The sequence below is a fragment of the Lycium ferocissimum genome, chromosome 6 (genome assembly GCF_029784015.1).
Source record: "Lycium ferocissimum isolate CSIRO_LF1 chromosome 6, AGI_CSIRO_Lferr_CH_V1, whole genome shotgun sequence".
NCBI lineage: Eukaryota > Viridiplantae > Streptophyta > Magnoliopsida > Solanales > Solanaceae > Lycium > Lycium ferocissimum.
The window spans coordinates 32,479,297-32,496,800 of record NC_081347.1 but is presented as its reverse complement, the minus strand read 5'-3'; the positions used below and the strand labels follow the sequence as shown (position 1 = coordinate 32,496,800).

Below are 17,504 nucleotides of genomic sequence, written 5' to 3'. Positions count from 1 at the left end.
TCAAGATGAAAACAATTTTAGATTCAACTAAAACCAGCTCAAATAGCTGCCAACAATTCACCAAACTACTACAAATACATAAAACATTAAGCTACTTCAACAAACACATATATTACAACCACCAATACATCAAATTCAATTAGAAACTACTTCAAAGTTGAATCAAAACGTCATTCAAACATTCACAAGAGACATTAAGCTACTTCAACCTTCGCAAACATTAACACAACATTAAACTACTTCAACCTTTACAAACATCGAAAAAACATTAAACAAATCTACACTAAGTTAGTCTACAACATTAGACTACTTCACCCCTCGCAAACATCCACAAAACACTTACACAATCCACAAATCCACCACAACATTAACATTCAAACATGCCTTTGTGTGTTTGAGACGTGAGTCCCATCATCATCCGCACCACTAGATTGAGTATGGGGGTTACGAGCATTATCAGGATACGACGGAATCCCCCTCGAAGCAAGTAGTGCGTCTAATTGGGCCCTCATACCGTCAAACTGCACGTCCCTCCGCCTCTCCCTTTCCTCTGAGGCCTGTAGTTGGCTAGATAGCTCGGCAATCTTTTGCTCCATGGCCATAGCACTCACTCTATCAAACGACTCGGTATTGGAAGAATGTAGGCCTTCCGGGCGACCGTATTGACGAAATGCACGATGTGGCATTCCGTAAGCTGTGCCAAACCTAGTGGGACCACCAACACTCCCAAGCCACCTTTCCTCCATTTGTTTATCTGTCAGCTGTGTGTCGGGTGGCTGAGTACAAAGAAACTCGGCCTTTGAATGTTGATATTGATTCTGAAATTAGAAGGTAAAATTAGCAACCAACTTAAATCTCGAATTCAACAAAAAAAACTATCAAACATTTAGCAAAAAACCAAAATAGAACATGGTTGAAATCAATACTACTAACAATTCAACTAAATGGTTGAAATCAATACTACTAAACGGAAAACAAATCAATACTACTAACAATTTTTTATTTCCTTCAATATCAACTTGCATTCGGGGAAAGCCAACCTGCATAGTTTTTACTAGATCTTCAAATGCTGATGAACTGCTATAGCTATTTTCTTTAGTTACTTTATGGATACTGCCTAAAGTAAGTCACTCGCTACAGACAACTCAATCTAACAAACCAAAATATGAAAAATAAAAGGAAGCTTACGTAGGTCCGCTCAGCCCGTTCCTCACACCACTGGTCTGGATCATTAGTGTTTGCCTTCTTCTTCACGTGAGTGATCTTGAACGCCTCATCAAAAGAATAAATTGATTAGACATAAAGACAATAAAGTAAATTCACAATCCTTCAAGTACACTTAAGGTAGACTTGCCAGCTTCCTCCTCACGGCCTCTTGGCTCATAGCCCCACTAGTGTGTAGGGAGCCACCCTTCGTCGAATTTCTAGCCTTCTTCCCTATGTCACTCAATTGTAAGAATCTTTCATTAGTTGCCCAGTAATGCAGTAGCTTGGCATAGTTTTCAGGAAGGATCCACGTAGGCTTCTTGTTAGATTCACGAACCCTTCCTAACATGTCACATAGTAAGCGCTGAGCTTTCTTCTTGAAGTTTTGAGTTAGCTGCTTCTCATGTTCCGGGAGCCAGACACATTTTTCCTGCAATGAAAAGTAAATGAGTTTATTAATAAGGAATCGATCATCAATATGAGCGGATTGTTTAAATAAAAATAATAAATGCATATACCTTAAACGCATAATAGATCTGTCTCTGGCGATTTGGTGACATCTGGCCCCAAGTAGGTGAGTCTTTAAATAGTTTTGCTATCTCATCTGTAAGGAGTCTTGAAGCTTTGTCTGGTAACCAACTACCAAAAATTTAAAATTAAACACTTAGAAATGATTTGGTGCATAATCTTTGGATAAAGGCAACTGGTGATAGGAGTGCTTCTAAGTGCCTCAGTTACATGGTGCATCACATTGAGTACAGTTGTCAGCTTTGGCGTGGGAGAGTTTGCACAAAAACTGCACTGTTCACTTGTAGCAGGCACAGGAGTAATATTGGAAAATTGGTGAAAATATGGTTTAGAGTGGTTTGTGGTAGTTTGGATTCAGCCAGCAGAATTTGTGATTTGCAGAGATGCAGACTTGCAAAATTTGCATTATGAATGGTTCTGCTATTTAGAGTTGAGGTGTTAGGAATTTTGTTCAAAGTTTCTTCCGTTTACTATTCAATTGATTCTATTTGCCCAGAAAATGGTATGTTACTGGTACAAATAGTGGCCTGGTATTATCTCATTGATCCAGTTTATACAGGAAATGATTTGGGATTTATGTATAATTCTTTTGATAGTGAAACTTGTGCTAATGGGGGTACAGGGTCTGGTTTAATGGTTGATCAGACTATTATACAAAAGTAGGCATCAAAACAGTTTATTAAGTTTGGTGCTACTGCTTACTTCAGTTGAAATTTTTGAAGGCAGTAAGGGTAAAACTGGACACTACGGGAAAGTTTTTGTGTCACTCTGGTTACTTTTCAGGTTCTCAAATGTAGGTTGGTCCTTGCAATTGGCTGCAGATACACTAATTTCAAGCATGATCCTTTTATTGACCATTTCCCAGTGTGTGGTATTAGCACCATGTGCTCTACTGAGGGATGGACAATAGAGGGAAAATGTCTTTGAAATTAGGTGGTTTCATGGCATGAGCAGGATACTTATTGCAGCAGTTTATCAAGGCAAGCAGCAGCTATCAAACATTATGGAAGATACACAATATAATGCAGTTGACTTGGGCCATAATTGGACAAGATTTGGTTTATCACATGATGAGACGATTCATGCAAATTTTTAGCAGCTGTAGTAATGCAAAAGCACAGTTCCAAGAATTAATGTTCAGGCCATCTATTGGGTAGGAGTATAGGACAATTTCACTCAGTCACGGTTTTGTTTAGATTTATCCAGGACTTTTGTGTGCAGAACGTTAGTAGAAGGCTTTGTTTTAGCAATTACCAACTAAAACTAACAAACATTTTTCATTCAAACAATTCGGATAATGTTTTTGTATACCAAACTTTTATAGTTCTTTACATTCTCTTTTAGAGTTTTAAAGTTTGGGAACCATAGATGACCATATTTGTCTTTGTTGCAATGTCCAATGATTATTTTGTACTTATATGAGCCTTTGTTGGTAGTTTGACTATTCTTTCTTTATTTGTTATCTACTTCATTGTCACAAAATTCAGTATGGTCATAGAAAATGTGTTCAGTGACGGTGCCATCAGTGTACTCTAATGCATATACTATTTACCTTGTTTTAATGAGTATAATGATTTAGCTTTTGCCTCTGCCCATCCCAAAATCAGTATAAGACAATTGAGCCAAAAAAGAGTGAGGGTAAGCAATCAAAAAAAACATAAGACATTGGTACTTTAGAATAAATTTTTTTGATGCCACTGAATACTTGATGAATGAGTTTCTAGTTCATTTACAATGAGAACTTTATCTATCTAAGTGGAGAGTTACCAAACTTAGAAAATTTTCTGTCTAATCATGGCTTATCAATCAACGACTATACTTCTCCACCCCCGCCTTCTCGATAAAATGCATCCATTTGACATGGTATGGTTGACAACTCTTGAAGCATATTTTTATTGCATTTTAGCAACCTTTTGTGTCAAATAGTTTCATTAGTAAGGAAAAGCTAACTAGTATGTTAAATGAACATGTTCAACCTAATCGAGCTAGGTAACTACGAACGAAATAAATTTATATAAGATCAAAATTCCGAATACAAACTATAGCATATAGCCATGACTTTTTAGATGGCATATTCTCACGCCTTCTACCGAAAACATAAATAACAACATATTTCATCCCCATGATATTCTAACAGAGATTGAAGTTTCATGTGGAATGGACAATTCAAATGATTCCTTAAAAGAGAGTTAAAGTTACTAGATACTTTTGTCTGATCACGTCTCAGGTAATTAAAAAAATCTGGATGACGATGATTGGAAATTAGAGCTAAATACTCTTTTAGCAATATATCATTACACGCTTCAGTTAACAAAGATGCTTTTTTTGATAAGTAAGCTTTCAGTTAACAAGGATCATATGTGATAGTCAAATTATAGATTTGATGGAGGGTACTAACTTAACAGGTGGGACGAATGCTCTATCTAAGGGTTTCCTTCAAATATAGTGTGAACCATAAATCCTCATTAGATGAATCAACACTCACATCCATAAAATCTTAGATGTAAAATTAAAGATTTGAAGATGTCACTGGAATACTCAATATTAACTACGTTTTCAATCTTTTATTTCGTTATCATTACTTATCAGCTTCTTTAGATTTAATGACCATGTTCAACAAGACATAGGAAAAATTATCAGATAACTATAATACATAGTTCTTTTTTAGTAGTGAAATATGTTAAAGAAGAAGTTTTACTTCATGGTCTTGAAGCTAAGGCTTTGTGTTTCCCAGTGATTGATATTTTCCTATTACTGTATCCACTTCTTTCATGTCCTAAACTCTATCTTTTGCTGGTTATTGTTTTTTGTTGGGTCCCCAACTTGTTTGGGACGAGGCGTAGTTATTGTTATTATTTTAATTGGGTATTAGGTATTAACTAGTATATAGTAATTAACAATGGTTAAATCTACATCAATTCTTAGATTATAGATATATGGTGGCTTTGAATATGAAGGGTTGTATATGGAATTTAATTTCTACTTTCATTTTTTCTTGTGCTCATAAAGTGGGACATGATTAAGTGTTTCCTTCAAGTGTTGTGAGATGTTCTTCACTTCTTTATTTTACATCCTACTTTAGGAACAACCTAGCAATATTAAATATTCATTTGTATTTTTAAATAAAAGGAGCTAGTTGGAGTTTCTTTTATTAAACTAACATGAACTTATCCTTTTAACAGATCAAGAATTTGAGGTCATGAAGAATCTCCCTTGAAGGTAGTGTAGAATGAGTTGAAGCGGATGAAAATGTTAAAGAAGAAGTTGAAGTGCAAGAGCAACCTACTTTGTTTTGCTAGGGGTTGTTTAAATATGTTGTTTGTACATGCTACAAGTCTATTTTCTCTTTTTTTAGGATTTGGCAGTAATAGTACAAGTCTATGCCTAGTGGACTTTGCTTTAAAAAAAAAATACATAAACAAAAAAATAACCTAGCGATCGAAAGGAAACTCGTACCCGTATCCCGCAGGCTCGATGATGAGTCGCCCTGATGAGTCATAAGATTCCAGTTGTGGAGCACGTACACCTCCAGGTAATTCACTTGCGGTAGGAGTGTGAGGCGGAGAACTACTTTCTCGAAGGTCAGGACCCGTAATCTCGTACAGTTCAGTAGATGATGAAGAATGATGTGTTGCAGTCGGGCTAGGAGTGGCCGTCGGAGTACCACTAGACGTAGCTCGCTGAGATCCGAGAGTATACCGAGTGAAGCCCTGTGGGGTAGGATAACCTGGTGTGGACATCATCGAGGGGCTCTGGGGAGGCGCCTCAGTAAAGCCCTGGCGTGGAGCCATATAGGGCCGACCAAAGCTATGTGGAGGTGGAAGACTATATGCAATGCCGTTCATAAGGGGATCATAAGGCAATGGAGCACCGCGTGGTGGGAGATGTGGCGACGAGCTTCTATCTCTAATCACAAGGTTTTGTGATGGTCTCCGGGGAACCCCCGTCTCCTTAGCCTTCTTTGTTTTCTTACCCCCCTTTTCACCTGCCATCTATACAATAATATATGTAAGTATCGCAAATATAAATTAATAGAAAAGAAATACATAGTAGTAGTAATACATGTTTTACTGTAATACACTTTATTATTGTACCTCTACTACAAATCAAGCATTTTACGTTTATGACATTTTCTAGCGATCATATTAGGATATAAGCTATGCAATTTTCTCGATTATGTTTTGCCATGTGCTACTTTTTTGTTCCTTTTTTTTTTATGGCTGTTGCTAACTTCATCAATGCATGACTATGCAAAGCATCTAAACATTAACTGCAATTTGATATTGTAAAATGTTGCATCTACTCTAACATATAAATCCGAAAAACAAAATAAAAAGTTTGGCAGAAGAAAAAGTGATAGTGAAAATTGAGAGAAATGAAATAATATTAAGGAAAGAGAGAATGGAATACCTCCTTTCAGATCAGATGGTTTAAGGAATATTAATGCACTAATATTGTGGAGGAACTGGTTGTTGCAGATCCTAAGAGTCTACATCCTAATAATAATTTTGCAGAGATTGTGGATTCTGGACAACTGGTGTGGAAAAAATTATTGACAAATCTCTGAATGTTCATGCTGCAGCAAAACCAAACCAGGAGAAATCAGTTTTAAGAGTAAATTAGTACCAAAAAAAAAAAATCTACTGCTAAATGCAAATCTAGCACCAAATTTAGCACCAGAACTATTTCCTCAACGATAAAGAAAAGATCTTGGGAAGATGAATATGTTAATGCTGAGAGGTGATGATGGGAAGTGGTTAAAGTTAATTATGGGTAAATCGACTTTGCTTTTTAAGATGGTAAATTAGAAGGACAAAAGGGAAAAAGGGGGAATTTTGGAAACATCATGAGATTAATTACAAGAGTACTAATACGAGCCTATTAGGTGAACTATTAAATGGATAAGGAATTTCGGCCACGGGCCATGCTCTGATGCTATAGCACCACCCGTCAACGTTTACGAGAAGGATGGGATGCACAATTTGGAAACATTGAATTAACAAAAATCATAAATGCCGGCGGCCGCGCGATAAAGCGACCGGCTGCCATCCGGCAAGCTGCCTTAACCGGCTTTCCAAACTCGGCGAAAAATTCATGTTAAGAAATGAAGAAGCGCCGGCGGAGCAGCAATATTGCTTTAGGAAAAGATTTGACATTCTTTTGCACGAATTATAAACCTAAATCCATAGGAATCTTAGTAGTATTTGTTTAGTTAACGACTACTTAATGAGGGAAAGATGCATAAGATGAGAGGAGCTTATGAAAATACTTTACATATTTCGGTTAAACCGAAAAAACGAAAATTCGAAACCGAACACCGAACCGAACACCGAATTTGCTATTTAAAAAAATTGGAACCGAACCGAAACACCGAAAATCGAATTCATTCGGTTCGGTTCGATTTTTCGATTTTTGGTATTTATGCCCACCCCTAGGAATAAGTTGAAATGCCTTTTTAATGACTTCCCAATTCTATAGTATATAAAATTTCCATATTTTCAAGCTTTAAAGCAAACTAACAACAGTTTCTCATGCCAAAGTAAACTTTCAGTAATCCAAAAGAAAGAAAATGCCAATATGATTAAAGTTGCATTACCTTTAAGATCTCTATATTTGTCATGTTGGTAGCTTGGTCACTCATTTCTCTCGAACAAATCTCTCTCGTATAAAGATTTACCATGAGTGGAAAACTTCATATCTGTTACCATATAAAGTACAAGTTAGAATGGACATAACAACATACAGAAAAGAAACAGAAGTAGATCAAGTGTTAAGAGATATTAGGATATAGACTTTTATGAGTTTTTCTTTCCTTTTTTTGATGCCCTCTGAGTTGAAAGTGTTGCTAGCTTAAGACCAAAAATGATACCTATATAGCACAAGCAATAGCTTACCGCTAACAAAAGCATTTTGAAGAAAATCATACCAAACATTATGCATGTGAAACTTCTCCATCATCCCAAACATTATAAAATCAGATGCTCGATTATATAACATTGAGTTATATAGAATATTATACTTTATCAGCAATAGATTGAAAGCAATCAATAGCAATGAGGAGAACTTCAGATTGTGACTAATGTTAGAGATAAGAGTTATTTTGCCAAGTAATTTTCGAAATGAGAAGAAACTTCCGACGAAGTCACTAATGGATACAAAAGCCAAACCGAGATAGTGGGAATGCCTTGAGGACAATCTTAAGAGCATGAATAGGAGGTTATTCTTTCTAGACATGTAATGTTTTGTTTATCTCTCACTAAATCTAGTTAATCCCGATAAATGGAAAAGAAAATGGCATTACGAGAGGTGTAAAGAGCAAAGCACAAACCTTGGAGGAAAACAAGGAGCCACGTAGTCATATATCTCTCCCAGCTCTTCTCCTATCTGACATCGATAAAATAGCATGTCAATACCAATCTATGATAGGCTACAAGCTACAGGCGCCAAATATGTCAAATGACTTAGTGTCTGCTTTATCAGAAATCCCATTGACTCATTGACAAGAAGTTAGATAAGAACGCGTGATATTAGCCCTGTGTTTTTTCTATTAGGACATTCAAAACACATAAATGAGATCGGGTGCTTGCTAAAGGAGGAGAACAACTTTGTATCTCCATCTAAAGTTGTTGAGATATGTGGAAATATCCGTAACAATGTAAAGGATGATTTTTTGGGGAAAAAACAATATTTCTTCGAGAATTTAACAAACCACCAAGAGGAGGTAGCTTGGTTATTGTAGATAATGCAAGTCTTAAAGTTCAATTTCGGGAGAGTAGTAGCATTAATCATGGGTACTACTTGTAGTACCAAGCACATTGGTTTGGTGTTAATGGGTGGGAATGCAAAGAATCCTATTTTCAAAACATTCAAAACACAAGCACCGGTCCCCAAGATGGTACTAATTTGCGAATTTATAGCAGCATGGTAATATTTCTTCAAGTTCCAAGAGCAAAGAAATAGTACCAGATGCTAAAAATCTGAATCATGGCTATTCCAGACATGGTATATTCATCCATGTGGCTATTTCCAAAGATGGTATTTTAGGCCCAAATTCTTAGAAGTGGATTATGTCAAATCATGATTATATTATAATGTCAATTCCATGCGTTAAGACTTAAATGCTTTTGTTATCCTATTAACACTGCAAGAAATCTAAAAGAATAAAATAGAAGAAAACACTACATGAGGGGTCAAACATTCACTAATGCAGGCAGGCAATTTGCAGGTTTGTCTAACATTCACTAATGTACATCAGGTCACTACCATTTTGTCAAGTTCATATTTTCTACATGCTTGCTAGTTATGTTAGTTTGCCTCAATAGGATTAGTAAGGTAAAATTCTACAACAGGGAAAAATTCATAAAACGTACCACTACACCGTCAAGATTGTCAAGTGCATTACCCCTCTCAGATCTCTAAAATGTCGAAATGGCTCAAAGAATGTCTTCGTTGAGGTATCTGAAAGGAAACAAAAGAGAAAGAATCAACATAAGGATGTTTTTAAAAGGTTAAGGAGGAAGAATAAAGACACACAAAAATGTAATTTCGTAAAAGTTGCCAACTTCAAAACACTGATAGTATTCGAAAACCGAGTAATAAAGCTAAACCATTCCAGATAGAACCTATAAATAGGAAGTAAACAATCAGCTACTAATTTCAAACATGTAAAGAAAATATGTAAGTATAAAAAAATACTTACTAATTGCTATTAATCCTCATCCCCATCCCCATCTCCCTCTTCTGACCATTCTTCCTCATCAGTTGTTTCGTTTTCATTATTACATTCATTCACCTCTGCATTAATTTCTTCTCGCATTTATTTCTTCCAATATGTGTTCTCGTATGCTCTAAATCATCTTCTAACTCATTGTCAATCGTTTGGTGAACAACCGATATGTCGTCATCCCGGAACACAACAGCAACACATTCTCCACTTCCACTCGACCCACGGGCTTGACTTTAATTACCACCCACCAAGCGGACTTATCCGGACGCAAGGATAAGGAGCATAGTACACTTGTCTAACATTTTGTGCAATAATGAAAGGATCATAAGCCGCATACTCCCTCGTGTGGTTTACTTCTATGATGTTATCTTTTGCTCGAGTACCTTTGTACCTCTATTTGGGGTTGGATCAAACCACTTGCACCGAAAAAGTACAATTCTTTTTTTGCCACCACGTAATATTCCAGTTCTAGGATCTCCTTAATTACACCATAATAATCGACCCCGGCTTGGTTTCCATCCCCACCTTTAACCCAAACCCCGCTGTTGTTAGTTTTCATATGCTTAGATCGTTCTTCGGTAGTAAATTTGAAACCATTTACCACATATTTGTCCATAGAATAGACCATACCGGGTCCCCAAGATATGTCCTTTAAAAGTTGGTCATGGTAACCATATTCTGTACTGTAAACCTATTAATAGTTAAGAAATAGTAAGTTAGCAATAATATAATGTGCACTTTTTAAATTATATTAGCTTTGTGAAAAGGCTGTAACACTTACATAATCGTTAAACCACTTCCCAAACTGGTCGTACACTTTTTCAACACCATTTAAATGCACAAAGTAACTGTCCGACAAAATGGAGTTTGAGTTAGTTGTTATGCCTTGTACTTGGATATTTAGTGCAAAATAATAACAACTTACTCATAATATCGTTGAACTTCCGGGCAATTCAGCAAGACATGTATCGATGCAGATTTAGACTCCATATCATTAAATTCTCTTGTACGTTTTTTTGAACCTGAACCCGGTCGATTGAAGATTGATATCGGCTTCGCTAAAGCATCATTCTCACCTCCTTCATAATGCCGATTGGGTCTGTTTCGCAAGCATGCCACATCATCCCCAAAGTAGTAAGAACAGAAATGAGCCGTTTCCTTAGCAAGATAGGCTTCGCAAATTGATCCTTCAACTCTATGTTTCTGCTTGATACCCCGTTTAGACTTGCCAATAGTTCTGCATAATATTATTTTAAGCGTGAATTTTTTAAAAATAAATTGGTAGAGAGAAATAAATAAAAATTTACACCTATTACCTCTCGAAGGGATACATCCAACGACAATGAACTGGGCCTCCGAGTCGAGCTTCCTCCGCAAGGTGAATTGGAAGATGTTCCATCACATCGAAGAATCCCGGTGGAAGAATTTTCTCCAACTTACTTGTTATTACAGGAATATTCTGATGCATCCGATCCAGGTTGTCTACCCTCAATGTGCTGGAACACAAGTCTTTGAAGAACAAACTAATTTCAGTCATAGGCTTCCAGATTCGGGTGGGCAAGCTACTAAATGCAATGGGGAGTAAAGTTTCCATGAAAACATGACAATCATGGCTTTTCATCCCATGTAACTTTCCTTGCGCCATATCAACACGTTTTTCCAAATTTGATGCATACCCATCAGGCATCTTCAAGTTCTTAACCCATTCACAAATCTTTCGCTTATGATCCATTGTGAATGAATAACTAGCCTTAGGCTTGAAGACCCCGTTCCGTTTGTCCTGCAACCATAACTCTTTACGCATACAATATTCCTGTAAGTCCAATCTAGCCTTTGGATTATCTTTTGTCTTGCCCTTGACATCCATTACTGTGTTGAATAAATTATCAAAGTAATTTTTTTCAATGTGCATGACATCAAGATTATGCCGGAGAAGATTATCCTTCCAATATGGTAACTCCCAAAATATGCTTTGTTTGGTCCAGTTATGTGCAAGCCCATACCCATCGAACTTGTACGGTGGTTCTTCAGTAACTTTCGGAAAGTTCTCAACCCTCTCCCAAATTTCCTCTCCTGAAAGTCTTGGAGGTGGATAGTTTCGTTCAATTTTGTTCTTCCTAAATGCATTTTTCATACTCCTAAACTCATGATCCATTGGCAAGAATTGACGGTGACAATCAAACCATGAATTTTTTTTGCCATGCTTTAAAGTGAACGATTTAGTATTCTCCATGCAGTAAGGACAGGCTAACTTTCCAGCAGTCATCCACCCAGACAACATCCCGTATGCAGGAAAATCATTAATAGTCTCATTAAAGCAACCCTCAAATTAAAATTTCGCTTACGTGAAACGTCATATGTCTCAACCCCTTCAACCCACAACAGTTTCAACTCATCAATCAAAGTTTTCAAGTATACATAAAACTTTTTGAATTACGAGGGCCAGGAATAATGCAATTAAGGAATATATATAGACTAGTCATACACAACTCGGTGGAAGATTATATGGTGTTAAGAAAACAAAGCCGGAAGAATATGGTGTAGTAGAAACGGAGAATGTGGAGCGAATCCATCGGAACATAAACCCAACCTAATGTTCCGTGGTTCAGCCGCAAAGTTTGGATATGTTGCGTCAAAATGTTTCCAAGCCTCTCCGTCTGATGGATGACACATAACACCAGGCGGCCTTCTATTTTCACTGTGCCATCTCATATGAGGAGCGGAGCTATTTGATGCGTACAACCTCTTTAACCTTGGTATAAGAGGTAAGTAATGCATCGCCTTAACGGCAACCCTCTTCCCGCTATGAGTCCGCTTAAAACGAGCTCTTCCACAAAACTTACAAGATTCTAGACCTTTGTCATCCTTATAGTATAACATGCATCCATTTTCACAACAATCAATTCTCATGGACGAGAGTCCTAACTTAGACACTAATCTTTTTGCCTTATAGTAGTTTTCAGGTATCTCTAATTTCGGGTCAACTAATTCATGTATAAGGCCAATCACGGCAAAGATCCATTGCACCTCGAGGAACATTCCAATCGGCTTTGATGCTTAATAATCTAACAGCAATAGACAATTGAGAGTGGGGACTCCCTTCATATAAAGGCCGACTAGCATTTTTCAATTGTTCAAAAAAACGACTAGCTTCTTCATTTGGAGCTTCTTCATCATGGTTACCAGATTCAAAATCGGAATGCATCCCATAAGCATCTTGAACCATGTCGTGCATTCTAGAATTTTGGACATTAGGTTCCACCGCCCTACTACTTTCACCAACAACAAAGTTTTGAAATCTACCAAAACTACTATTCGTTTCTCCATGACTAGTCCACACTGTATAATTTTTTTCAAAGCCATCTTTATAGAGATGAAGCCTAACAATCTCTAGTTTCTCGTAATTCATACATTGACATTTCACACAAGGACACCTAACCAAGCCATGAATTTGATAAGTTTCAAGTGTCATTGCATAGTCAACAAAAGCATCAACACCGTCTACAAATTCTTGCCTCATCCCCCCTCGGCTGTCGTTTGTCCTATTATACATCCAACTACGAGATTCCATCTACACAAACGGTACCAAATTTGAAATTGTTAAGGAACAAATTCAATGAATAATTTAATTCAATGTTCAAAACCCAAATCACCACTTTCCCTAATTAGCAAATTAAAGCTTCAGACTAGGAAAAATTAACTAGGACAATTTAATCTAAGAAAATTTTAAAATTAATTATCATTTATTTACTTTTTCCATCCTTTCGACTAATCTTTTTGGAATAGTAAAGAACGTCATGATTCTGGACTTATTCTTGAATTTTCAAAAAGAAAAGAATCATAGCCTGAAGACTACTTCGGTACTCCATTTTTTTTTATTTTTTTTTACAATTCAACAACTTTAATATCCTTCATTAATTATTTTCTTTTTATATTTCTTTTTTTGTCAAAGTCCTACATGAACTTTACTAATATGACAAAATGGTCTACTGTTTTATTTAGTTAATGATGCCATCATGCCCCAAATAAAGTTGTACAAAACAATGGAAGACAAAAGACAGCAAGATAACAATTACGGTGTTTCTAATTCCAAATTACATTAAGCATCAATTGAACAATTAAAATAGAGAAAGCACATTTTGAGATAGGAAAATACATACCAGAAAGATTAAGGATGTTGTCTACTGATCGTCAAAGTTGTCAATAGAGGCAGCACAATGATCTCCTAAATCAAGCACAAACAACTGACAAAAGAAAAGGGAAGATTGGGTCAGTTCTCTCCAAGACTCAAACATTTTAGTTAGAGTAACAAAAAAAGGGGAAGTAACTTTGGGAATTAAAACGAAAAACGAAATTAGTGAATCAAAGGAGAAATTAGGGCTTACCCAAAAGATGGAAAATGAAGGTGGAGAGCATTGAAAAAAGAGAAGGGCGTGAGATATGGGGAAAATGAAGTGAAGAAAGTGTGAGAGCGTAGAAAATGGGGGAGAGATTTGGAAGAAGTAGTCAATTAGGCACACTCTTTTTTCAATGTCATATCTGAAACAAACTTTTTTCAGCTGGGTAGGGATGGCGCGGCGGCGTTGACTGGCAGGAATGATGGGTGACGCCGCCGGAGCTACTAGGGTTAGAGAGAGAGAGTTGGGCCGGGGGGGAAGAGAAAAGGTGAGAGGAAAAGAGAGAGAAATGGGAAAGAGACGGGTTTAATTGGGTCTGTCTTGATTTTATTAGACTGAATAATTATACCGACCTCATGAGGTCGGTATATTTAATAATTTTATTTTTAATTTAAAATAATACCGACCTCGTGAGGTCGGTATTCTTTTAAATTAAAAATAAAATTATAATATATTTAGCATCAAATAAATTTCCGACCTAGTGAGGTCGGTACATTATTTTTTCAAATTTTGGTATAATATTACCGACCTCACGAGGTCGGTTTATTTTTAAAAAAATTAAAAAATAAATATTACGACTTTACCGACCTCATGAGGTCGGTTTTTTTCCGACCTCAACTGAGGTCGGTTTTTTTCCGACCTCAACTGAGGTCGGTTTTTTTAGGTCGGAAAATGCTATTTTTTTAGTAGTGTCCCACTAATACAATCATAACTCTTTATAACAACATCTACATATAACAACATCTCTCTATAATAGCCAAGTTTTTTCGAAATCGATTTTTGATGTTATATTTTACTTCTCCATAACAACATTTTACCTTTATAACAACAACAATCAACTTTATAACAGTACACTTTTTGTAAAATTACCTCCATATAACAACAATCTTCTTTTTTTGGTAATATATATAATAATTAATCATCTTTATAAAAATAGAATATTTATGATTACTTGATAATAAGTGTAGTGATTTTGACTAAATATTTGATCCTTTACACTATTTATGACAAAGAATATCATATATATATATTCATCATTAAAATATTTTTCTTCGTTATACAAAGTGCTAAGCTTATAATTTGACAATTAAAAATGAAAAATTAGATTTTATGCATTTTTTTTGCCTATGACAGTGAAATATTATTTAAATGTCAATAATGTTATAGGTGTATAATAGCCATTCTCTATAATGGTCAAAACATTTCGGACCAACGATCTTTTGTTATTGAAAGGTTTGACTGTATGTGTATTTTATATTTTTTAAAACATGCAAGATTGTTAGATAATATACATGAATTATTCCTAATATACAGGGCATTACTACTACTATATAAGGAGGAGTTTCAGGTGCTTCCCGTTGTCCTCCTTGCCGACATGGAGGTACTTTTATCATTGGGAAAAGGGTTAAAAATACACCTCTACTTTGGAAAAATGGCTAAAAATATCCTCCGAACTTATTTTGGGTCAAAAATACCTCTCTCATCCTTAAAGTTTTCAAATATACCCCTGTCTTGATGGAAATTATCCCAAAAATAACCCGAAATCATTATTTAAAACCGTTTCATCATTTAAACCCGAGCCCAACTAAATAATAACCCATAAGATCCCTTTATTCCCCAATTCCTTCAAACTTCAAACCTACGTATTGGGGGAATAAGGGAATTTTATGGGTTATTATTTGGTTGGGTCAGAATTTAAATGATGGGCTGGTTTCAAAAATGATTTCGGGTTATTTTGGGGATAATTTCCGTCCAGTATATTTGAAAACTTTGGGATGGGAGGGATATTTTGACCCAAAATAAGTTTGGAGTGATATTTTATTTTTCCACTGCATACAGTATGTATTTTTGACCCTTTTCCCTTTATCATTGCATGGTTTATGTGCTGTTGTACTTGATTGGCTTTATGGGTGTACTTTTACCTATTTGGACGAAAAAACCAGGATACTTTAGTATAATTTCGTTTATACCATCTGAAGATGGGTACAGCTTTCTGACAAGCGGGTCCCACTGAAATCTTCTTTTCACCTCATTGAGTAATTGCCGTCATTTCCTGACCTACAAATCTTTTTACTTTTTAACTTTTTACTTTTGCACTAATAATACTGCTATTTTGTTTACTACCACTATTACTATTTATTTACTTTCAATTGGCTGTATAATGAATAAAAGTGTCAATTTCAACCATACGTGGGAGATGTTTCCATTTCTATGTTGTGGATTGAATTTTCCTCATATGTTATTTCTATTTGCTTTTGTATAAATGAACTCTTGAAGAAAAAAATGCATAGCCATAATTTTTTTGAATAGGTTTACTGGGAATAAATTAGGTTAACCAAATATATTACTTATAAACATAGTATCTTCATTGATAAATTGGACTGCGAGAAATTGCTATAATATAAAGAAATATATGAGATTAATGAGAATTGCTCAGAAAACGTTCTAAATGTCCAAATGTGCTTCTTATATTTGTATTGAAATAAAAGGAGAAAATTTTAAAATATATTTTCCTTCATTTAGCAAGATCACCAATGGAAAAATGGGGCAACATTTTTGGTTGCAGAGACGGCTTCCCAAAAAAAATCAAAAGAAAAAGTATTGAGGTGAAGAATAAATAGAATTAAGTATTCCATCATTTTATACAAATGTATATTACTTTGCCTTTTTGTTTGTTCAAAAAATGTCACTTTTTATATTTAGTAAGTAATTCTTTAAATTTAATATCTTATATGAAATATTTACAACCACAATATTTATAGGGCTTTTTGATACATTAAAAATATTTTTAATTTAGGATCACAAGATTTAATTGTCTCATTTACTTACTTATACTCAAAATTCATTCAAACTCACATTGACAAATATTGAAAATGGATATAGGAGTAGATCTATATATATTTACAACATTAAATAGCCTTCTACCTTTTAGTGTATTTTATCTCCGACTACTTCAAAATTGTTTGAAGCGTATTTTCCTAAACTTGCATCTAGAGCTCTAAAGCTGTTTCCCAAGTACAAGTGAGCACTGCAATGGGTTCTAATTGCTCGAAGCAATTTCACAGGAGAAAAAGAAAGTTCCCCTCAATTGGGCCCGAGCTCAGCCCGGGCTTATCCCACTAGTTGAAGAAAAGCGAGAGTGTCGGAATACTTTTGTTTCAGCTGTTAGACAATATCTTTTTAAAGAGAAAATAGGAAAAAATTCGTTTGGTTAGTAGAAAAAGAATATACGATGAGAGTATTTTTAGCTAGAAATACGAAGGGATTGGTTTGGTAAAGAAATTATAATTTGTCTAATAAGGTTGTATAATTATTTAAAGTTCCCACATGCTCATCTATTACATAAATAGCAATTTAATGCGACATTTCCACTTTTAAGGTGAAATACATGCATGCTAGTGAATCAAGAATCATTGTTATTTGCCTCCCAAAATTAATTCTCTTTATTGTCCCAGTCGCCCTTTGGTTGGGCACAACGTAGAAATGGAATATAACAAGTAGAAAGGTAAGCATCCTTATTCTAACTGGCGTTTGAACATGAGTTGATTGACATTTGAAAGACAATAGTATTGGAGTTAAAAAATAATATTTGAAAGTTCAAGTTGTATTTAAACATAAAAATACGGTCATTTTTTTGTTCGGATTAC

At 35.4% G+C, this 17,504-nt stretch overlaps 1 protein-coding gene and 1 long non-coding RNA gene across 5 annotated transcripts; one reads left to right on the top strand and one right to left on the bottom strand.

Annotated features, from left to right (window-relative positions):
- LOC132059621 (uncharacterized) lies at window positions 1–14,055 on the bottom strand. 4 transcript variants are annotated; one of them, XR_009415665.1, is made up of 6 exons: window positions 10,777–11,760; window positions 10,537–10,697; window positions 9,105–9,192; window positions 5,185–5,726; window positions 1,725–1,805; window positions 1,284–1,636 (listed from the first exon to the last, which is right to left on the bottom strand). XR_009415665.1 is itself a non-coding variant. In XM_059452278.1 (5 exons), the coding sequence occupies exons 1-3, from the start codon at window positions 11,739–11,741 to the stop codon at window positions 9,107–9,109; spliced, it is 1,212 nt and encodes a 403-aa protein (XP_059308261.1). In that variant the 5' UTR covers window positions 11,742–11,760; the 3' UTR covers window positions 1–489; window positions 1,832–1,845; window positions 9,105–9,106. The 4 variants fall into 4 exon arrangements, 1 of the variants encoding a protein (XP_059308261.1); XM_059452278.1 differs by lacking the exons at window positions 1,284–1,636; window positions 1,725–1,805; window positions 5,185–5,726 and adding exons at window positions 1–489; window positions 1,832–1,845; XR_009415666.1 differs by lacking the exons at window positions 1,284–1,636; window positions 1,725–1,805; window positions 5,185–5,726; window positions 10,537–10,697; window positions 10,777–11,760 and adding exons at window positions 1,831–1,845; window positions 13,621–13,704; window positions 13,846–14,055.
- LOC132059622 (uncharacterized) lies at window positions 273–8,365 on the top strand. Its single transcript, XR_009415668.1, has 3 exons — window positions 273–388; window positions 1,569–1,656; window positions 8,330–8,365. It is a non-coding gene; the product is annotated as an uncharacterized LOC132059622 (long non-coding RNA).
- Window positions 14,056–17,504: the final 3,449 nt, after the last annotated feature.